Below are 25,665 nucleotides of genomic sequence, written 5' to 3'. Positions count from 1 at the left end.
ACCAGAAACCTTCATCAAAGCTGATGATCAAACCATTTTGTCTACTAGAAAAAGTGTTGTCAGACACAAAAATAAATGAAACCGCACACCATTGTAAAAGGAATACATCCATTGCTCGTAGTCTAAAATTTAAAACTAAAAAAGAAAATTAATCACAAAAAAATAATTGACGAACATGTATTAACAAAATTCTTGTAATACTTTTGTCGTACACATATTATATAATATTATATATGATTACAGAATAATTAATATGGAAAATTTAAGATATTAATATTGTATAGGTATATAATAAATATGTTTCATTTACAACACACGCAAATTTTAATTAGTTTTGCTAAATCATTAAGTGGAAATTTAGGAATTGCCTAGTGAATTCGTATGACTTCAAATACGCGTACGCACAATACTTAGTGATATCGAACGAATTTCGGTGTAAAGGGTATTATAACATTTCCATATTCCATGTAGGCACATTTTGTTAAACACAACAATACGAACTGATTTATAGTATAAAACCATACACAGGTACACATTTTCGTCCCACTGAAAATATTTTTACGTTGATATTGTGCACAATATTGCTAGCTAGTTATTTGCGAACCGTGTTGCCAAATTCACCGTAATCGAAATTTATGTATAAAATAAAGGATTAGGTACGGAAAAAATAAACGGTTTACAAAATATAATAATATACTGTTTTTTAATGCAATTTCTGTGAACATTTTACACTTTAGAGAAACGAAAAATTTTTCACTCAGGTAAATCAAAATATGATTGGTTAACATAAATAACTGTTATTCATACACACACACACACACACACACACACACACGCGTATATTATGTCCGTGTGAACGGGCTGATTTCGAAGGATAAAGCATAAAGAAAAAAAAATTATTTTATGGTAATATTCTAAGCGACGCGTAAACTTTGCCATTTCGAGATTTAAAATCCTTTATTATTATTTTTTTCTAATAATAATATGTATATACGGAGAGGTAGTGACACGACGGCTCAATCATTTTCAACCACATTGCGTTTTTAATTCATTGCAGACCTGCTGTTCTCATTTGCACTGTTACACTCGCGTTTAATAGCAGAAATATATTTTTTTCTCATTTCCCTTAGCGGAACTGCATCAGCTTTCAAGAAATAGTACACGGCAAAGCTATTGTCCCAAGCCACAGTACCGAATGATCAACGTGTTTCTTGAGTTGTTAAACAACCAGGCGTGCGCACCACCTATTGTTATCATTAATACGAAAAAAATGAATGGGGAAAAAAAACCGAGCGAAAAACTATTAAAAAGAAAGGAAAATACCATTTTTAGATTCCGAGTGGAGCGATGAATGTATTGATTTTACAATAATGTGTGTGCGTGTGTGTGTATTATTTTTATCTGTGTACATGTTGTTAGTAGAAAAATGTATCAAATTTTGACTTTGAGGCTAGTTATTAGTCTGTTTGTTTTCGGTAGGAAATAAGATCTAGTTGGTTCTTCAGGGAGGTCAAAAATGACTACTGTTAAATGGTGAAATTTCCAAATGGAACGTTCTTAGGGCTTTCAAATATAACCAGAAATAAACAAGAAAAATAACAAAATTAGGAAAAACGGGAATTTTTACGTAACACTAGTTTTCAAATCACTGCAGTCTGCGCAGATACTATTTACATCACAATTTGTTGTACTCGGTGAAATTGTTCGAAAATAAGGATATTTAAAAGAAGAATTAATTCAACCTATCGTACTTCTAATATTAGAATAATTTACTATAATATAGTACTAAAAAGTATAAATATATAATAAAATATACTTAGGAATATAGGTGTATTAGATTGTATCCGCTCAAAATCGTTTTATGTTTGCAATGATTTATGATTGAATTCGAATTTAACAAATCCATTACGGTGGCCTACTCGACTACAGGATACACTCGACACTTACAACTGTGCAGCGGAGCGGTTACCTACTTGGTACCTGATAACTCATTGAGTTTAAGTTTATAAATTTAATTGGTTTTGAATAGATTGATTTGTTAGAGAGAAATATATACAATTTTACGGTTAAAAGTTTAATAAAAAATTAAATAGCGGTCTTAAATGGATTTTGATTTATGGACTCAAAATAATAGAGTCATACTCCCTATCAGCAAACAATAATAAAGAGCTTTAAATTATCTTAGGCCTAAGCACAGACGAACTACGCGTTTACCTAAGCCTCAGATATCTACAATAATTATTGTATATATTATCTGTGAACAAAGTATTTCATTTTTATGGATTTTCTGGTTCATTTTAATTTTTACGCGTCCTAACACAAAAGTTTCAATATATCAGATACGGACGAATAAATCCTAAATAACTAACTTATGGTGTATTAATACATACCAATTGCCAAATAATTGTAAAAAGTCCATTGATTTTATAAAATATATCACACAACTTATTTGAAATGTAATTCGGTACCTAATTAGACACGTGCTCCTTTTTATATGCCCGTGAAGTTGCCCCTTCCTACCACGACTTCCTTATTATGCACTACACAGAAATTAAATAAAAAGATCAATTCGTCTCTTATCATGTTATAAAATCATTGTTGGGGTACTGGAGACCTGCTGTACAGCAGAGTGGCTATACTCACTTGCCCAATTCCAAAAAAAAAAAAACAAATAAAAAATGTATTTTAAAATAAAATAAATTTGATCTTATTATGCCCATGCAATACTGACAGTGTTCGATAAGCTCGATTACTAAATTATACATTGCATATTTCGATATTGCCAATATTATACATTTCGTTGGTGGATAATTCAGATTTCGGAGACGCTCAATTCCGTATTATAATTTTCGAACACGATCACGTATATTAAGTCGCTATAGATACGAAATCTGTCTCCGGAATAGGTATAATATGATTCAGATTTGTACCCAATGGACGAATATGATATTTGTATCCCGCATGATGACAATATTTCGTGTACAACTGTCAATTATCGTCAGACGATGAAAAATACTTACCTACCAATTAAATTAGAAAAGTGATGATTAATGTTGAGTAAATGTGTAGCATTCCAGTTATCTAGTCTAACCACAATTAACATTTTAAATTCAATTTTTATTGAACTATAAATAATTGTGTTATTGCGAAAGACATAAATATTTATGATTTTATTTTAGATTTCAAGTATAGGGTCAATGCGTTGGTTAGGTTATAAGTTTATAACGCATGTAGTATAATATATATATTTTATTATTTTCTACATACGAATTGCCTTTTCAAAACATTTAGACCAATTATTTTAAAGCTATTTGAAAGGTATAAACACCTTTCTGCGGTAGTAGTGACTTATAAGTTAATACAGCGATATCTCGGTAAATCAGTCTAAAAAATAAGGAACCAAAAAACAAAAAAAAAATCGACATATCGAAACTTTAAGTTACCGTGGTAATTTAAAATATGTGAATGAATGATCGGGTTTTGAAAAAAATATTCGATATACAGAAACTTCAAGATACCGAGGTTCCACTGTATTTACAACCGTACGTATATGGTGTAATATTATAATAATTATTACTCTTTTATATTAGATGAGATGTTTTTGGCGGAAATTCGTTTAACCTACTGTAGTACTGGTAGAAAAATAAATTAGGTACTAATAGTAATATAAATAAATTAGAAAATATCCTTAGAAAATGAAACACCATCTACGTACAGCATCGTAATTCGTATGTAATGATTGAATCATATTTAACACATCCATTACACAATGACCTACTCAATGACGAGGTACACTCGAAACTTACTATACAGCAGTGCAGACTTCCCTGGTTTTTTCTCTTAATGTTAATTATTCTAAAAATATGATGTATGAAATACGAGTAGGTACAGCACGATTATAATAATCGTAATAATTATTGTGCCAACGACTTGAGTATGAAATATATTGTTTAACCTATTCCTTCTGACCTATATGCGATAAAAAAAAATTAAAAAAACCGTTTACATAAAGAATTGTATTTTAATGACCGTATAATTTAAAAAGGAGAACAAAAATATTCTACGATTTTCAGGATTTGTAAATTGCATAATTTTCTTATGCCACAAGAGAATTCACTCGTATTGATTTTGTCCTCATAAAATATAATAGTTTTCTGGTTATACATATAATATGCACCCATATAATTACATTTGTTTTTTTAGATATTACAGTCTTATCGAAAAATACTATTATTTAAAAAAAAAAAAATCAGTTTTGTAGCAGGATACCATAGTATTATACATGTCATATAAATGTATTATTTATATATTGTTTAATAAGGATCGTCATAAAAGAATGTACACTTAAAGTAAGTAGATTTTTCAGTCTATAACGAAAATGAGTGTATTAAAATAGTTTTTAAAGCGTGTGATAGGTACTATACCGTATATAATAGTAATATTACCGTCCCTCCATATACGAGATAAACACTCTTAAGTTCAAATATTTGAAATATTTATAGTTATAGTTTTTGGATTTACTATTTTATAATATTATCTGTTTAAAATTAAATAAATCCGCGAATAGTTAATCAGTATACGTAAGTATCTATTCTTCTGAGCCCAGGATTTGATAGCATGAAATTTGATATGCTATTTAATAATGAAAATGTTCAGTTTAATAACATTAATAACTACCTAACATAAATGTTTTACCTTAATATTACGTTTAATAAACAATTTTAATCCAAAATATGTAGATTAAAAATCTTGTTTCCTCTACGTCATCTTTCCAAATGCGTATATATTTAGAAAATATGTAATTAAGGATAAAACGTATTTATAATTAATAATCAATATTAAACTCGTATTTACGTACTATATAAATACACTACGTATTGTTTTCGATATAGATAGAAAAAGAAATGTAATTTATAATATTATGATGTACATACACCGTGTTTTGGAGAGTTTATTAATAGTGATTTAATGAAAATTCCGGCTATTTAGTATTTATCCAAAGCTATATTATTATGACGTACTTTGTGTGTGTATTATATTCGAATTTAGTGTTGTTTAATCGTTTATAGGTAGTGTACAAAAATGTAATCATTAATAATATCAAGTCGTCGAGTTGAATTATTTATCGATGAACGTGCAATCCTAAAATGAACAGCATTTAGGAATATTATGGTGTACTTACGTGTTGAGCTCCAGGTCGAGGCGAAATTTATGGTTGAACGCTTTTATTAATATGGAAGTTCTGTGAAAATGTTTCCCCATCTGAAAACATACAAGCAAACCGTAACATTATATAACGAGCTGTATTATAGAGGAAACGCGTTGTTCATAAACATATTATTATTACCAATATAAAGATACAGCAGCAGGTAAGTACAACTTACAATATTAGATCGCACGCGTTTATTGTAGGTATAATATTAAATAAAAACGTTACCGGGAAATTTCATATAACGTCGAATAGAGTCTGTCTTGATAAAAACTGATTGGTCTTGTAAATATAATATTTCCGATAAAAATATATATTTTATGCTTTGAAGTTACGAATTCGCAATATTATTAGACATAACCTATCTAGGTGGTATACTGTTATATAAACGTTATACACAGCTCACTTTCCGTCTCTTCTGTATTCGAGTTGTGAGCAATAATAATACATAATATATAATATCCGACGAGCAAACAACTTTCTCTATGTGGGCGGACTAGGCGGCGCGGAGCGATGGAGAAAACTGTAAAACATTGAAAAACTTAATTCTCTCTCTAAAATCTAATTGACTGGTCTGGCTGCGTTTTCCGGACTCGACATTCCTATCATGCACAGTTTATTGGATATTATCAAAGGGCACTATGACCCGGAATGCTAGAAAATCATCTGTAAAAGACAGCTTTGATCATGTGACAAAGCTTAAGTGGCCTTTGACTCGCGGCAAACTTTCTATGGGATACACTGCAGCACTTATATTATACAGTGAGCGACGTCGGGACGGCTAGAAGAAAAAAAAATACACGGATGTCGTTTTTTTTCTAGCCGATTTTATTGTTATTTTTTCTCCATTTTAATAGAATACTTTGCAGCTTTCGATGCACAAAGGGGAATTTTGTACTTACGTATATATATATATGTAAAAAAAATAAAAAAGCTACGGCGTTTTCGCATACCTACAATGTATAGTGTTGCCATAGATCTTGAAAATCTTTGAAAAAAAAAAAAAACCGAGTACTTACGCATTTGATTTAAAATGTATTAAAGCTGTTATTATTTGCTGTCCACATTTCAAATTATATATTATTTATCCAAACTAAGCAATTAAACTAACCACCGTCCCAATATTAAACTGTAATATTTCATAGAAATCGTGACGCATTAGAGCGTTTCATAAGATTCCGGTACAACGATAATGTGGTTACATTATATTATGCTGTGAAACACATTTTTTTAATGTTTATTATTTTATATACATTATAACATGCACATGTTTTTATATTGAATACGAGAAAAAAAAATATTTACGTGAATATAATACAAAACGTCATGTACGAATAAAAAAATTTTAATATTTTCAAAAGTAATTTGTTCATGCGTGTATGTAAGTTTTTTCAGTCGAATTAATATAGCTTAGATCGATGCACACAGTTTAGAATAGCTACTTATTTTGATATTTACATTTTTTTAGAATCTTTAATGAGAATATTAAGAAATATATTTTCAATAAATAATCATTTTATAGCGTCGTTAAAGGGACATCAACTACGTATTGCTTATGAGATCTTAGACATTTAAATATTGTAATTATTTTTAGTTGAAGAAATTTAAAGGAAACTGAAATCATGTTCACCCATATTATTATACGGTTCGTTGTTACGTTATCACAGTTATTAATGCAGACTTTTCTTCTCTCTTCACACTCCGTCATTCATTTTTAGTTTTTTTGAATTATATGGTAAAAATTTCATTCAATTTAAATTCACAGTCGCTGTCGTCACTAAATCCGAAAACTTTTCTCTCAGCATTCACCACTCGCAAAAGAGTTCCAAAAAGAAGGTCCCAACTTTCATAAGAAATCAAGACTAATAAATCACGGCCAACGGATTTATAGGTTATGCGCGGAACCTAAAGACCATCCTCTGGTTCAGAGATAAGCTAAATGTATGCGCGAACATGGAACAAAACTTTACTTCGGCACTGGCATTTTAAAAATGTATTCTGAAACTGCTGAAGAGTATAGAAGGGAAAAAAAACATTGGCAACGGGAAAAATAAATAAGATTCAGAATTTCGCATATTTAAAACGATTATAAAACGTGATAAAAATAATTGTTAATTGCCTATTATTATTAATTAATTTTTTTTCCAACGTGGTCAATTACCTTCATTTAATGAATTACAGTCTTAAAATTATCTAACATAACAGTAAATAATATTATATTTTTATTCAAAATCAAGAGGTTTCACAAATATGATTTTATTTTGGAGATTTATTCTCATATTGTCATGTGAATTAGTCAAGTTTAATGCACCTTTAAATTTTCATAAACAAATCCAAGATAAAATTATAGGAAAAATCTTAATGTTAATTCACTGTTAAGATAGAAAAAATTTGGATCAGAATTAATATAATTTATTATCTTAAAATAAAAATGTAATTTACAAGTTAAAAACATATTTTCTACCATAAAATATATATTATTTATAGCAGATACGTAATAAGCAATACAATATTATACAATAATAATTGTGTGACTTAAAAAATAAACTAATAAACATAAATTCAAAATGTTTTAGTTCTAATTTATTATTTTTAAATTTGACTCTTTATCTGTTACTAGCTGAATAACCCGGCGTTGCCAGGAAAAAAATTGATTAATTAACTCCTTTTAGGTGTAATTCGCTGTGGCCGTTGTGCATATCGAAGCAAAATCATATTATATTTTAATTTTTAGCCATCTTGCGTGGAGTTGCCCGTGAGTCTCGCTTGTGGTTATGCGAACAGTATATTATCAGGGAAGCAATCTACCTGCGTTAGATTACAGACACAGTGAAGTTGGTGATAAGGCAAATGAATCAGTCAGGGCATCAGTCTATCAATTTTTTCCACGTTTACCCATTTTAACACCCGTAAGGTTGAATTTTGAAAAATCATTCCTTAGAGGTTTTTTGCATCATAAAATGAAATTATAGTTGTCAGTATACTGACTACATTTCATACTCATAGCTTCAGTGGTTCCGGCTATGTGATTTTTTTAATTTTTACCATTTTTAACCATTTTTACCCATGTAGGGGCTGAATTTTGAAAAAATATTTTCTTAGTGGGTGTCTATATCACAAAACAAAACTACTGTCCAAATTTCATACTTATAGCTTCAGCCGTTCCGGCTAGGCGATGATGAATCACTCAGAACTAGTCATTTTATATATTGAAAAGATAAAAAACTCTACAGTTGCTTTGACCATTGATTTCAATTTCATCTAATTGGGTATTTAGACAGAGCATTAATTCATTGTCATTATATAATTATATTATAATAAAATGAAAATTTATGAAATTGCAAAAAATGTTGTAGATATTATGTATGAATGTGCATATTATTAAAAATTTTTATGATACAATTAATTTTAAAATTGTATTTTAAGAAAAATGTATATACCTATTTATTGTAGTTTATGTTTTTAGTAAAATTAATGAACATGTTTTAGTGATAAAACATTTAATGTAAACTTTTTTTTTTATTAAATAGCTACTTATAATATATAACTATGCTTTCTCAAATGTAAACTTAAATTGACAATCAATCGTTTTTTTCAATTTAAGTGGAATTGCATTATATCAGATTGTATTTAGTTTTACAACAAATCAGCACAGTATTTTTCTTATTTAATATAAGAAAACCCATGTGTATAATGTTTTTTTTCCGAAGAAAAATATTTCAGCTTTTACATCAATAAGAATTGTCATGACCGCTATTTCACCCTTCTTCCTATCTAAAGTTGACTCTTTTTTAAAAGGATAACTTCCGCAATAATTTTCTTGTTTCCCTACGCGCATGTTATCTTTACCAGTATTTCCCATAGCCATAACAATAAATATTATTGTTTCCTGTTTTGACTTTTTCCCCTCGTTATTTCGTTACCGCGAAAAAATCGTTTAAGTCATTCTAACTTTCTCCTTTTCAAGACTATTTTATAAAGATCACAAATTGAAACTGTCATGTAAAAGACCATTTATTTAGACGATAACTTAAGTTATAGAAACCCATAAAATGTGTTAAGTTGAACCACAGCAAATTGAACGATTAGTAAATTAGTTTGGTAAAAAAATTTAAGTGACTTATAAAGTATTTGAGAAAAACTAATACATTATTATAAATGAACAAATTATATTTTTTTAGACGACGCGTTTAAAATACTATAAGATTTAGAAAAATGTATCACTATTCAATTCGAAAATTGTTAATAGCCTTATATAATATTATAATATATCTTTTGAAATGGTATTTTTTTTGTTTTTGTTTTTCTACCTAATTCAAATTATTTCACGTTCAACAATTCGGTCAATTTCCCCAGCTAAATTTTACAATTTTTAGTTCGTTATATTTGACATACTTTACCATAATTATTACATTAGCACACCACACCCGTACATAATTCCCTCAATATTTTTTAATACCAGTGTATATAACTAGGGATATGTTAAACCATAATTCGTGAATGCATTTGATACATATATAGTTATTTAATGTTCAAAAATGGACTAGATAAATATTTGTGCGTCATACATTTAAATTAATGTCTACTCTGGATCCACCCCTGATTGTAAGTGTATCATTAAAGTATCTATAATTCTATACTCGAACTTATACAACGATAAAAGCTTAATACGTTTGAAAGTTTTTCGTAGTTATTGTAAACGAAATAAAAGATTCATAGGATTTTGATTACAAATATTATTGAAAAATCTTTTGAATAATAATTCTCAATTTAAATAAATAAAAAAAATGTTCATTGAAAATTTGTACCTACATGTTGTCCAATATATCACAATATGACACGAACGTTAGATTCACCTTGTACTCATAACGACCATATTCACATTGTGCTTTGTTATCCAAGTTTTTTTTTAATCAAAATCAAAAAAAAGTTTTCCGAACTCGTATTGACAACCGAAAACAAACTTTGTGCAAATGCATACAACAGCTTTTGTTATCGAAGCTGCCACGGGAGAATTTAAGGAGAACAAGAGTAAACAAAAAAAGACTGAGTAATTTTAGTATGTATAAGTTAAACACAAGACGGAAAGAAATTTATGACAACGCCGTTGTCTTCGTCATTCGTCTAAATCTTAATTGGAATTTTATTTGATAGGCAAATTTAATGAACAAGCAAAAGGAATATTGTTCGTTAGAGTTTATGACGTACCTACTGGTAGGCAAAAAGTTTTGATTGAAGTCGCTGCATCTCATAATAAACTGTTAACTATATAATCAATATGATGGTGAGCCCGCGAGGAGGAAAATACCGCTTCAACAAACATTGTTTTTGTATGAATTAAACAAACATGAACGGTATTCCAATAGTATAATATACAACTCGGCGTTTTTCGAAACCAAGATTACGATGTTATTGATATTAGTTAATTTATTACACGTGTAATTAAATGATGAAAATATAATATGTGTTAGCGCGTATTTGATTAAAAAAAAATCAAAATCAAAATTAAGATAAAAAATAAATATTTGTTGCAGGCACAGTTCTAGAATGAGATGAGTTTTTAGAATAATTTACAGTGGGCGATGAAATGTTGGCGCGTATAGGATAATGAATAAATAAGTGTGATAAGAAAATAACTTTTAAGTGGACGTAGAGTATATTACTATTCTACTAGTAACCACCTATTCAAATTAAATATAATATAAACTACCTTTAATTGAAAGTTCTGAGCGGACCGATGAATGTATTGATCTTACAATTGATTTGAGTTTTATTTTTGTGTCTGAAGATGTCTTGCACTTAGTTGTAAAAGTACTTTGAAACTTCAATATCGTTTCTGGCTGGAAAGTGAATCTAGTTGGCTCCTAATATGGTGGAGGGGAGAGGAGGTCAATATTAAATTATACACAGTAATATTTTTCGTGACTGGGTTAAAAAATAAGGCAACGCGGTAATGTTTTGCAAAACTAATTTTCTAAAAAATCGATTTTGTTAATATTTCGTATGTAATTAAAAACGAATAACCACAGATAGGTACTTTACATTTTTACCAAATGTTTAAATTAATATTTTCTATACGTACCTGGTATTACAATTTTCAAAGTATTTTGAGCTACTTAAAGAGATTTAAAAATGTTTTTCTATCTTTCTAATCTTCTATAAATATCAGTAAAATCGTAAAGTTGTGAATAAATCTACAGTAATTTTTATGAGTATTTGAAATTCGTCAAAAATGTGTAATTTATTTTGTAGTTAAAAATTCATACAGTTTTTAATATGCATATCTAACGATTGAAAATGTAATACAAGGTTCCACAAAAGTGTTCTTTTCAAGAATTATAAAAAAAGTTGAGTGTAATTCCACAAATATTTTTAATGAGCGTTTGAAGTATAAAATTGACGAAATTGGATTTTCACATGTTAAATTTCTTATAAAATAGTTATAGTTTTTTTACTGTATTTCAACTGTTAGTTAAATTATAATTGTCTAATAATTTCTATACTTAATGACATTTTTTAAATATTAAGAACGTAAAAGCTATTTATAGACATTTCAAATGTTGACAATTTTTTTTTAGCTATTTTCAAAGCGTAAATACATTTTCTTAGACTTGGTCATAAAGTTCGAAAGCTGAATACAAGACTCATTACTTACATTTTTCTTATTGCAATTTAAAAATAATGAAAACACATAAGCATAGGTACGATTTTTATTACCACATGATTGATGTTACATAAAATTAGATATTTAAACGAAGAATAGCGATTTTAGTAATTTTGGTTGTAATTCAAAAATACTATTGACGAAGTCTTAAACTTTTACTTATATCATTATATTTTATCAAACACAATGTCATTTTCAAAATATTGAGGTTAATTTCAAGCTATTGCAATTTATTATAATTACAATAATAATATGTAATAATAATAAAACCATTATAATAATTAATTATGTAATAAATATTGTGTTTTCCGAAAAAACTAATTCAGCCTATCGTATTACTAATATTAAGATAAAAATATAAATTACTGTATTAAAAATATAAATATAATAAATTTATCAATATAGGTCTGGTGAGATTGTCTCTGTTCATAATCATTTTTCGTATCCAATGATTTATCATTGAATTTAAATTTATTATAATATCTATTACCTACTCGATGACGAGGTACAATCGACATATACCTCTTATAAAAAGAGCGGTTACCTACTTGAAAATTTTTTTGCGTTTACGTTTATATGGTTCCGAGCACACCGAAATACATTTGTTTGAGAGAAAAATATAATTTTACGGTTACAAATTTCATAAAGCATTAAAGCATTCTATTAAATTGCGGTCCAACTAAGAGTTGGATTATGTACTCAAAATAATAGTCATACTCCAGTATACACCATATCAGTGAACAATAATAAAGAGCTTTAAATTATCTTAGATCGTTAAGCACAGAAGAACTACGCGTTTAACAAAGCATATCATTTTAACGGGTTTCCTGATTCATATTAATCTCGACGTGTACACAAAAGTTTCGATACTGATACGAACGAATAAAGCTTAAATAATTCATTTGTGGTATAATAATAAAATGTACCGAATGGTGTACAAAGTTCATTGATTTCATAGTATAAATATTATCATAAACCTATTTAAAAACTAATTTAATGTTTATAAATACTTAGACAAGTAAATATTTTTATAGCAATTAAACAAAAAGATAGAATTGGCATCATGTCGTGTTATAAAACAATACATTTTCGGGAAGATTTAGGAGATTTCGTTAGTTTTGAACGAACGGTCACTTAAGATATTGTGATCGAGAAGATTTTTTATACGTGTTTGAAACCACGCCGTTTTATGAAATTTTATTCAAGTTCGGGTAACTATAAGTAACTACAGTGGTTCCATGAAAACAGTTTGTCGAAAATATCTAATTTGATGTATTATTATATCATATGCTTATTTGTTTGGAAATTGTAGTCAACACGGTAAAATCTTAATGAATTACATGTTTCCGCATATCAACTTTACAATTTTTAAAAAAGTTTATGGTATTGATTGTTTTTTAAAGACAACTCGCGGGCTGGTATGTAGCTTATCACTACCTACGCACATAGCTGTATAATATAGGAGACGAATAACACAAAAATAATAATATTATTTATTCCGTAGATGACTGTGGATATTTGTTAGTTACCTAGGTAATTAGTTTATTTTTCTAACGAGCGGTTTGTCAATAATTTCTAATATGCATATAATATAATGTGTCGACGGACAACAATTACAGTATTCTGATAACCGTACATACACGACGATCGCCGGGGCCCACGTGTAAATGTAGAGTTTCTTTTAAAATAATATAATATCGGTTACACATCGCCGAACGAGAAATATTAAATTTAGGGTCGAAATGGACGAGGTAATTCGTGTTCGGGATCGGCTGGACGGAGAGAGTTTAATTGGAGTGAACTGGCTTGATATACACCCGAGAAAAATAAGACGACAAGAGATTAGAGATATCCTCGCCGCTATCGGCCACTGTGTTTCGTCTATATGTATACTTTTGTGTGCGTGTGTGTGTGTGTGTGTGTGTGTGTGTGTGTGTGTAACGAGTTCAGGATGATATAACGAGAGTGAGTATTATCCGACGCCCATTTCGGAAATTGTTTATAGGATTGAAACTGCAGGGATTTCGTCCGGAGCGCGATCCGCTGAAGTTTATATAAAAAGTCATTAAATAATATAATAATATTAGATACCAGTTTGAATTATACCAAGGTGAAAATGATAGGTATCATTAAAATTGGTTCTAGGTATATTTGTGAAGGTAGATAAATACGTAGACTCACACAATACCTTTATATATAATTATATGTATATAGGGTTTTAAAATTTCATGAAATTTATTTTCTTGAAATATTTCATTTTGATGAAAAATAAAAATAAAATGTTTATTATACCTAAAAGTTTATAGTTGTCAACTTCTAAGTGAATATTTTTAAAAGTTGGTTTATTGTATGAAACAAAAAGAATATGTTACATAGTATTAAATAATGAGCCCAGAGCACCTTCACATCACTCAGCCACATATACACACATATTATACGACTTTTGTACACTTTATAATAAATAATTACTGAAACTACACTATTATTTCATTCATTGTTGGAATTGACTTCAACTTTATTTCAAACCATTAACTTTTGGATCGCTGATATACAACAATATTTTAAAACTCATGTAAAAAAATGTTTTTATTCTCAAAATAATGCCAGGAATATTTTTCAGCACTATAAAATATAAAATATACAAATATGAAATAAAAAAATCAACAAAAATAATATGTTTTTCTTTAATTCTAAGTGTGTAATCAATTTATTGTTTCTAATCATCTATAACCGAACACGTTTAAAAGAAGAAACATATTTTTCATAATTTCATTGAAATATTTCAAGGACAGTGAAATTTTCGATTTGGAAATATTTCAAATTTAGAACCCTATATATAATATGTATAATATGTAAAACATATATATATACAATTTCATCATGAGGTTTTTGATTTTATGCTCCTAGCTAACATTATGGCTGTATAGTTTATGTGCATAATGAACGAACGATGAAAGTCATTAAATACAGTTACGATACTTATAGTAAAAACTAAAAACAATTTTTATCGATGTCGATTCAAAACAAACAATCACGTACTACGCAGAGAAAAAACAAAAATACTATCGTCGAATTTACCTATACGGTCGTTTGATCGGCCGATTTAATTAAATTTAATAAAGCACGGTATATATAGGTCAGTATACATTTAGCGAGGGGTACGAACGGATGGACGACACGCAGGTTTTTTATTGTGCTGGAATGGTCGATTTTTTTATATCAATAACGGAACTGGCGAATCATCGCTGAATAATAAACCGTTTTATATTATATTATAAGGGGCGATACAAACGAACGTGTGACATACATTATGGTGCAATGTAAAAAACCGATTTTTGTGCTTCGTCCATCGCGTGACTTCCTACAAGTAAAAAAAAAAAAGAAAAACGCTATGCGAGCGTCGCGTCAAAGGTATTTTATATATTTTTCGACGTTTTGATTTTTCAAAAGTGTATCTGTTTTTACGAAGAGTTTAAAAAATCAGTATATAATATAAGAGAGCTTAGGTGGGCGGCGGCAATCGTCTCGCTTCGCTGACATTTCAAACATTTTTTTCGACATAGTTTTTTCGGTATAGTTTTCCCTCGCGCTAAGCCCTAAACAACCGAGCAAATCGAAAAATAATCTCTTGCACCCCGACCGTAGAACTTCGGATATCTCTTAGAGCTACGAGAAACTCGCCAACCCGGAATAAACGGTACAAACAGATAAAAATAAAACTTCAGCGACGTAAGACCAACATATGATACAATCGTCTGTTCGTTTAAACATACTACCTCAGTAAATCGCACAATTGAAATACTTCAAGCACGGTGAAAAAACTATGAACGTAACAAACAAAAACACTGATAACAATAAGCCATCATATCATTTATAGCCAACGACGATGACATTTTTAGACGGTCGAGCGTTGGGTTCCAAACTGTGTCGTGTGGTTGAAGTGCCGAGAGCAGTTATCACATAACGCGTACATCGCTGAGCAAAAATGTCGGACTGGCTTTTGGACCCATATTCGACGACCGATGACGATTTTGATTATAATATAAGGTGACAAAGGAGACGTTTCAAACGTATTTTCCCCGTCAAACGAACCGAACAAACATTGTTATAACCGTTATAACAATTATATTATTAATGATGCAATAATTCATAACAACTATAATATATCTACATCATTGATATATTGTTTTTTTTCTTTTCGGTTGGGATTTTTTCGATTTTCAACGAGCATAATTTATTATATGTTTAATATTTGTATAATATAATCTATTAATCTATATATATGTAAATTAATGTTTGTCTGTCTGTGTGTGTGTGTGTGTGTGTCCTTTATGCATTCCTAAACGACAAGGCTAATGTTGATGAAATTTAGTACAGAGATAGATTAGACCTCCGGGCAGAAAATAGGCTAATTAAAAAGGCAGAGGACCAACCCCGGGAGGCGCTCAAACAGGGATTTTGAGATTTCCGATGAAAATGTTTGTTTATAAATGGTTGCCATTGGTTTAAAACATATTATTCATATTATAGAGTGGGCATTTTTAATGGGGCAAAGTGCACGGGATCAGCTATAGTATATGATTAACGGGACACCGATACATGCGTCCGTATACGGGAAATGATTGACAGTTATATTATATTATACAATGCGTATTATAAACTGAGCAATTTCGGAACTTATATTATAAATATTAACTTCAAGTGAACCATTTATAGAATTAAATCTAGTATCCATTAGAAGAGGTGCCTATTACACATATTTTGTTTCGTTGACGTGTTGTAGCGTCTTCAAATCGGAACAGTTTAAGATCGAAATTCCGCCGACAGAGTATAAATCAGACGTATAATACGTGTTATATATTATAGACGGGCGAATGAAAATTAATACGTTTAAGACTAATTTATTTTTACCGTTGAACAAAGAAACAAAAATCGTCCGAATTTTATTGAAATAGCAAGACGACTGAAGAATCTGAAACACGGTTGATAATTAAACGGTTGTGTATGCAAATGTGTATAATTCAGTTCTACGTCGACAATTGTGATGTTTAAACGGGTAAAAACAGCGAGGCAGCCCTGAGAAAAATATGTTAATTGCAAATGTTTGACCCAATTTCGTTCAAAGACAACGAGTGTTTCGGTTATTATAATTCTAAATTATTATAACAACAAATTACAATCATCGAAATTCGCAGTACCGCGATTAACACAAACTGATGTGGGTCGAGTCGTGACATAATTTTATAGATGAGTAATACCTATTAACAATTTACGTTTTTACATTAATAAACATCAACATAGTTTCTCAAGATTATTTTCACCGTCCTATATTTATTATTTTACCGTGGTTATAAAAAGAATATCTTCTAATATTAATTGAATTATAGAAAGTTTTTGAAACTATAAATCGTTTGACCCGAATAACGTTAAAAACCGAAACGAAAGCATGGCAGCTATATACATATAATAATATGTAGTTCATGATTTCACGTGTTTTCTGCTATTGAATTTAAAAAAGAAAAATTTAATTTAAAAATCTAAAAGGTTTATTTCTGCTCAAAATCGACACTTCAGAAATTACTTTTATAAAGGTTGGCAAATTAATAGACTCTCGAGTAGTGGTTTATACCAGCATTTGATTATAAAAGTTCAAAAGTTTTATTAAGTGGTAATAATCAACATTTTATCCGGTAAATATACGTTTTAAAACCTTTCAAAAATTTTAGATCCCGAGTAGAGATATTGATTTTTTCCACCATACCGCGTTTTTTTTTTTTATTACGAGCGTTTCCGCTATATTTTTTTCGTGGTAAATATTTATTTTTTTATTGTTCCGGTGACCAATAACGATTCGTTCGAATCCACAGCTCACAGGAATATTGTCGTGTAAGGAACACACCACGGGTTCCTTCGACAGTCCTTATATCGGCGGCGTATGGATGGTATATATTGCAGAGGCGACAAAAGAGTAGCGAGCTGCACAATATAATGACAATTAATAATATGAATAACATGGAAAGGAATAATACCTATTATGTGTTATATTAGTAAAAGTCTTAGGACGCTAGCCGTGGTTTGGCCACCCGTGGACTCTAAAGTATGTAACGCGGCGACTAATGTAGGCAATGTTGATACATGAATGCATGCGTAGTTTAAATTAGCATACACATAATAACGATACAATAATAATATTATATTAATGGTAAATTAATAGGTAATAGTACGTGTACGAAGTTAACTCCTCGAAGTTGTCCGATAAATAATTAGCGTATCTATACAAATATCTTGTGATTCAAATACGAATAATTGAAAATTGGTTTTTACAGAAATAAATTACGATTTTTTTTTTCGCGAATTTTTTAAGTTTTATGCCAGTCTACCGACTTTGGATTGATTCGATAAATGAGCCAATATTTTTCAAACAATAGAAAAATGGATTTTCAAATTTTTTGTTACTAATATTTTTTTTTATGAAATTGATCAGACCCATTGCGGGAGGGGGATGAAACAATGATAGGTGACGCACCTAGCAAAAATAATGATACCTATTATTATATTAGCCAAAATGTTAGTCGCGAACCGCAGTTTGGCCATCTCTGGTCTATTGTTGTCGTTTTCTAATCGGAAAACATTAAAAGTTGGATGACATCAACTCAGACGAATTGCCTGCAACGATTGAACGATCTATACGGATTTTCACGTATAAATAATAGTAATAGTAATATTACTACGTTGGTATTACGTGTCTCATTAAACGTCCATTAGGAGCGTTTTCCACAATATTGTACATTTCGTTTCTGTAGTATAAATTGTATGAATAAAACATGTATAATAATATGTATTAGGTGCTATCGTTATTTGACGGACCGCTATTCGTCAAAACTGTTTAGCCGCTTCCTGTAGCCCTTTGCGCTGGCCAGTAATATTCAGCAAATTATCTCCCCCCCCGTGACTTGCACTATCACAATATTATACAATAATATGCATGAAAATTGCCCCTTTTATCCTTTAAAAATTCTTTTATTTAAATCGTGATATTTGGAAATTTTAATTATATTAAAAGACCATATTTTATTCAAATACTTTTTTTTATATACATATACAATTTAAAGCGGTGACCTGTATAGTAACAAAAATTACAATTTTTCCAAATAATTGCTGCCATTTTTTTCTGTTAATTGTTAAACATAATATTATGATGTTTTCTGAAAATGTCGATGCACCTAAATAAAAATTCGATCGAATAGGGTTATTCAATTGTATGTACTAAGGATAATTTACCTTACTATAGTTTTAGATAAAATTAAAAATACGTCTTATATACTTTAAACTAGTATATGTTATTTATACTTGAACAATTTTTAAAAATCATCAAATATTAGGTAATTATTATAATTTTCAAACCATCATGACTATATATTATGTTTAAACTATTATCGTGGTCTCTTATCCTCTGCACTTAAGGAGAATAGCTATCAGAAGGTTCAAATTTCACATCAGAATTTTAGTAAAATTAATCTGCTTAGCAATATTATCAATTAAAAATAGTTGTTCTCATTTGATAATATAAATTATGTCAAACAATCTAAGTAATTTAAAATAGGGTCTTAATTTCTCTTTATGTATTCGTCTTAAATATCCGAAAATTCAAAATTTGAATAAGTTCATGAATATTTCAATATTATGGAAATTGGGAGTAATGAGCATAATTAGCGAATCATCATTCATCCTGCATTTTATAGTTTGGTGGTATAGTATAATTGTGTCGAGTTGGCAACACTGCTCGCCCGAACTTTGCAGTCCCAACGCTATATTTTCTCGTCATCAACGTCTGTAAAGAAATTTAACTTCCAAAATTATGTTTGAAAACAAAAGTATATATTGTGGAAATACTTATTTTATGAGTTATAACATTAGGGATAATACTATATTAGTTTATTCATTTGTTGTTCAATAATCAACCTATATACATTGTATAAAATAAATTAATATCCACTGGCTAAATCTAAAGTTTATAGATTGTTTACAGAATGCAATTTAATTGTACTTACTTATTTTACTCGACTAACTAACGAACTTGAGAAAACTTGGAAACATCGATTTGGGTTAGCAAATTTTCATAAAGTTTATGAACAGGATAACGATTCACATAGTCATGAAATTATTGATGCTTTGAATTGATTTAAAAGTGTTCATACTGTTAAGTATGTATGCAGGGCCGTCCTGAGTGATATTAATAGTTTTTAAAGTTTATTTGAAATATTTTATGTACACCATGGTTAATAATGTTTCCGAACTTCTAATTATTTTTCAGAGTGAGGTTTTCATAACATCTCACGGAATAATATTTATGAACACGATTAGTATTATAGTAAGTTCACAAAATATACCTTTTTTATTTGAAGAATGGTTTTCAAGGGGTTTTATTTATCGGTGTCTTAATTTTTTACAAGAATAATATATGATTCAGATAATAATATATGGGTCGGATCATATCCGTATCCCACCTTTATCGAACGCCTTATACATTAATATTTAATTCCCATCATAACTTGTATATGTGCTGGTTAGGTGAAGTTAGTATAATATGAATGCATCAAGTGTAAGGTGTAAGAGTACAAAACAACCATTGAACACTGTACTTAAATATATAACATAAATATTAAATACATAATATTATAATATAAGGCTTTATATCGAATTGACGTTCGGATTTCATTATTTTTTTATTATTAATTTATTTATTTCTTACAAATTTAAGTTTTTCTTATTGAATTCATTGTATAATTCTTTATTTCTATTTTGAGCATGACAATGGACAAAAGGAAATATTCATTAGCTAAAATTAAAAATATATTTAACAAAAATAATATTTCAGTTATTGTTTTTGTAATGCAAAGTATTCGGATGACTAACTTTTTAAAAATGCAATAAAAGTTTCAAGAGTTATACCATTTTGTATTTAAATCAGTAGGTTCGTATAAATAATGTGCTTTTTATTTCTGTTAATGATCTTCAAGAAACAAACAAAAAAATATATTGAATAATAATTGAACTAATCAAAAAAAAAAAAAAATACATCTATATTATATTTTTAAAATGTTTAAAGTGGATTTTTATTCTTATAGTAATAATGATATCATTGTACATTCTAGTTAATACTTACAAAATATAATATTACAAATGTTTAAAACTTTAATTTGATTTTCGTTTGATTAAAATAACTTTATTTAACTATGATGATGGTTACTTTAAAGTTAACAGTGCCTACCTATTTAATCCTGTAAAATGAACATTTTAGAGACTTAAATTAGGTATGTGATTTCTATTGAATGCCGTCTTATATACTGTATGAATAAGCTCATAAATAAATAAAACCGATTTCGTTATGAATATTTACTGACTTTGAAGTTATTCGTATAATATACTTCTATGTCGGTTAATTAAACGGCGTGTCTAGGTGCAGACTACAACTACAGACAAACGTCGGAGCCGTGGTCTTATTATAGACATTTAATTTGATAACCACGTAGATATATATTTATGGCGAATTAAAAACCCAATCGGAACTCGAGTGGATTATTATTGTCACGACGAGCCGGAATAAAACGTACCTATACCTATTTACACGAAATTATGTTGTGAGACGCGAAGGCGGACGAACGAGAGACGACAGGATTCTACACTACTTTTTTTCCCCTGTAATTGTTTTGACTCGATATAGGAATAATAAAAAAAAAAAAAATTCTCATAGCGAGAGCCCAGAAATGGATTTTCTCATTGTCGGAAGAATGCGTAGCTTTTGGCTTATTTCCCACCAACGGTTTGAAGGATTGTGTGCGTGTTGTAACTCACCGCGAAGACGTGTTTCATTGTGACGTTTTGACAATAAAAACATATTATACCATCATGTTCGTCTACTATTGTAAAAAATTTAAATGATTCTTATTATTTGTATTGCAGCGCGGTGGCTTTCAATAGTTATATAGTACATTATAATCATGGGGTACTGTGGTATTTTAAAACGTATTACAATTTACAATAACTTTCGTTACTAATGTGTATTCAACATTAGTAATTGGGTGTAATTTGAGCGTTTACGATCGAATAATAATATTGTCATTCTTATATCTCATAAAATGTATATATTCATCCATAGTAGATTATTATTTATTTTCTGCGTTTCAGGAAAACAAACTGGAAATATTCAAAATTATCACGATAACATGAAAATTATGTTGTATTTTAAAATTATATGATTATTATTTACACATTTTATTAAGTAGATATGTATTTATTTAAAGAGAAAATCTCATCCATTTTCCGGAAAAATTTCAAACATAACCACGTGAATTAATGTTTTTGCAGTGAGATAATTATCACATTCGGGTTGATAACACGTTTATAACATACTTTCCCCGGTGGCTCATCAAAAACAGTAACCTATACGAAGCGTATACCCTGCGCGAAAAATGTTCTCTTTTTATAACAATATAAAAATAATATTATTACTGTTTTTTTAACGCTTTGTATGCGGTTTTAATAGCCACCTGCGCACACGATATTACGTTCAAATTAAATGATTGTGTTTTTAATAATTAAAAAAACGGTATAGTAACGTATCCACCTCACAATAATTAATAATATACTTGTAAAAAATGTAAATAATTTTTTTACGGTTACCAAATCTTTGTTGTCATAGTATACACACGCATTTACGAGTCCCAGAGGGGCAATAAATGTACGGATTCAATTAAGATAATAAGCATTCACGATAATTTAATAGCTTCGCAGAATAATATACAAAATTTTTTTTTTATATATGTACAGCACGATTACATGAAAAATACGACAAAACAAGAAAAGGGAAACAGGAAACGACAATTAGTGGATTGAAATAAAATAAATATTTTAACTTATAATTAATAAAGAAAGCAATTCAACTTTGCGAAAAATAATACATTTTGTTACATGTACATTGTAATCACTATTTGAGTAAAAATATGAATAATAAGTATATCCAAACGAAAAAAATTAATTTGAGTTAGTTAACTTTACGTTAAGATGAGGTCATTGCAGTATATTGGTTTGCTCTCCGACCCACGTGCCGCATAGTAAATTTAGGTTCAGTAGAACCAATTTTGTGATGTTACGAGATTGAACTTTAATTGACCTATAATAATTGTGTTGTTATGACGATTTCTATATATTTATATACTTACTTATTATTTTACTCGCTATTTAATATTAAAATATAAATAAAAGCCTAAGGGTGCTCTAGACAATACTTAAATTTTAAATTTGATGATATTATGTCATTTCATTCTGATATTAAAGCTAATAACACACAATTGGTTCTAATGAATACAAATTTGCTATGTAGCGGGTGAGTATGAGAGAGAAGACAATAGATAATATATAGTTCTGTCATCATGTTAAGAACGTTAAGCTATAAGTTAATAGTGAACAAAAATTTGTTCAACTCTAAAAGTTAGAAGTAAATATGGAGTAGAACAATATTAACTCAACTCAGTCAAATAAAGTAAACGATTTTTTTTTCCAATCACCAACTGGTCACAGAAATAATGATTGTACAACTTTCAATTTGTTTTAAATGATAACCAAATATTTAGTTAAAATGCATCCTATACTGTTTCTCTTTATTTCACACTAGTTGTAGTTTATTTAAGAAACTACGCGCGTTTATTTAAACTGAATAAATAGGTAGTTAGACCAAGAAAAATTGATTTTTTTGTTAGTATTTATAATTATTAATTATTGTATAATATAAATAATACATACAGGGGCCAGTGGTTAAATAAAAAAAGTAATTGATTATGAAGTTTCAACTTCCAGTTGTTATCGATATGTAAAACATGATTTTAACTTGACTAAATTATTCAAATTGAATAGAAAAAACCAAGTGGTCAAAATGGATTCTGTAAGTAAATAAGTTAATAAGTTAATCAAAAAATGAATTAACAAGTGAAGTTAAGTAGGTAGTTAAAATAATTAACTTTTTAATTAGTTAATGTTTAAGTTAATGTTTACCTTTACCTAAAGGTACATAGTCACTACACATGGTGAATATCATGAATTATAGTTATAATTAAATAAAATACGTTCATCTTAAAAAATAACCTAACCATTATTTAATAAACTAAAGTTATCCCCATGGTTTGTATACAACACCTTATTATGTGTTTCCAGTCCATACAATATTATATATTGTCTTGTATTTATTTAAATGCATCAACATTTTCTAATTTAAATTTAAAATAACAGACGTTGAATAAACTCAACTATTATTTTTATACAAAACATTTAGAACGTATGAAAACATTCATAGTATTTCCTATGCATTTAGCGTAGCCGCATAGGTACCTATAAGGTCATAAATGAGTGGTATGTTGTTTTTTGTTAAAAAGTTTGTCTGTAAACAATATCAGTGAAAAGTATAATTAAGTTTGGGTACACAGTTTGAAATTTGTTTTTAATTTAAGATTCAAAAAGTATATTAGAAAGAGTTGGTCTAGAGTTCTTGTTACGCTATGCTATTAAGGGTATAATATTGTCGTGAAATTATGGTAATGGTTTGAAAAAGTCTCTTATAATTTTAAAATAAAAATAAATGGGATAGATATTCTATAATTTAATAAAAGTTTTAGTCGAATAATGGTTGAAAATAATTCATTATAAACAAGTTATAGTGACTAATAGAATAAATTATAAGCAAACTTGATAAAAATGTATATGAACGAGTTTGATAAACATAACGAAAGTGGAAAAAAAATCTCTTCTTTAGATGGATACCTATAGAATTGATAAGCATGTATTATGTATGATGTTTATACTATGCTATAGACTAGAACAAAAATATTAAGTGCTTTTATAATGTCTATTAATAATAAAATATAGTACCTTGTACCTATACTTATTTACTCATAATTTGCACTCAAATATGTTTTATCATTATTGTAATCTACCTTTTTATAAGGGGAAAAAAAATACATTTAGGTACTATTAATAATTAAAATGTTTGTAGAGTACGTTTTCCTTGTATTTAATACAATCGATCGTGGGTTTTATTTGAACTATTAAATTAAATACTAAAAATCCTAAAACAGTGTTAGTTGATTTTATGATTATTGTTAGTATTTAGTAAAGTTTATAAAAACATCATTCCGAATAAATGCAATAAAGTATCACTATATTATAATATTCATATTTGCAAGTATATTAAACAATTAATTTCGATCACATATGATATAACGATATCAAATACTGTGTTGTACATACACATTATGTTTATCATGGCCATAATGATATTAATTTTTACTGTTTTATCGTCCAACATTTTTTACTAATTATAGTGATGGACTGATATTTATCGTTATGAGTTTAAAATCAAACCAAAAAGGTTTCATTTGCAGCATATAATATGTACATTGTACAGGTACCTGATATATATAATATATAATTAAATTATATACACAATTATACGTAGTGGCACCGAAATGTTTAAAAACATAAAAGTCCAAAATCACCGCGATGGACCTTTGCGCGCGAAAACCTAACATGTATACGGGGTTTATAAATCAGATCTATATAAGCACGCGGGATTCCGTTTATAAATCTTTCTTCTCTTTATTTATTTATTTATTTATTTTTTGCGCTGCTGACAGTCCCTTTAAACAATACAAGTCCAGCGGTGATTTTCGGTTAAAGCTCATAATCCATGCACATCGTCTAACCTAACGTTTCAGCTATTCGCGCGGAGAACGGTCGGCGA

General features: G+C 28.8%; 1 protein-coding gene across 1 annotated transcript in view; it reads right to left on the bottom strand.

The window, feature by feature from the left end:
• LOC132939787 (disintegrin and metalloproteinase domain-containing protein unc-71) overlaps window positions 1-25,665 on the bottom strand; it is a 273,188-nt gene that overhangs the window by 46,703 nt on the left and 200,820 nt on the right. The window contains 1 exon segment of the mRNA XM_061007159.1: window positions 5,183-5,262. Within this exon segment, the coding sequence (XP_060863142.1) occupies window positions 5,183-5,262 (80 nt within the window).

This window comes from Metopolophium dirhodum, chromosome 2 (assembly GCF_019925205.1).
Source record: "Metopolophium dirhodum isolate CAU chromosome 2, ASM1992520v1, whole genome shotgun sequence".
Classification (NCBI taxonomy): domain Eukaryota; kingdom Metazoa; phylum Arthropoda; class Insecta; order Hemiptera; family Aphididae; genus Metopolophium; species Metopolophium dirhodum.
This window is presented reverse-complemented; position numbering and strand designations above follow the sequence as displayed.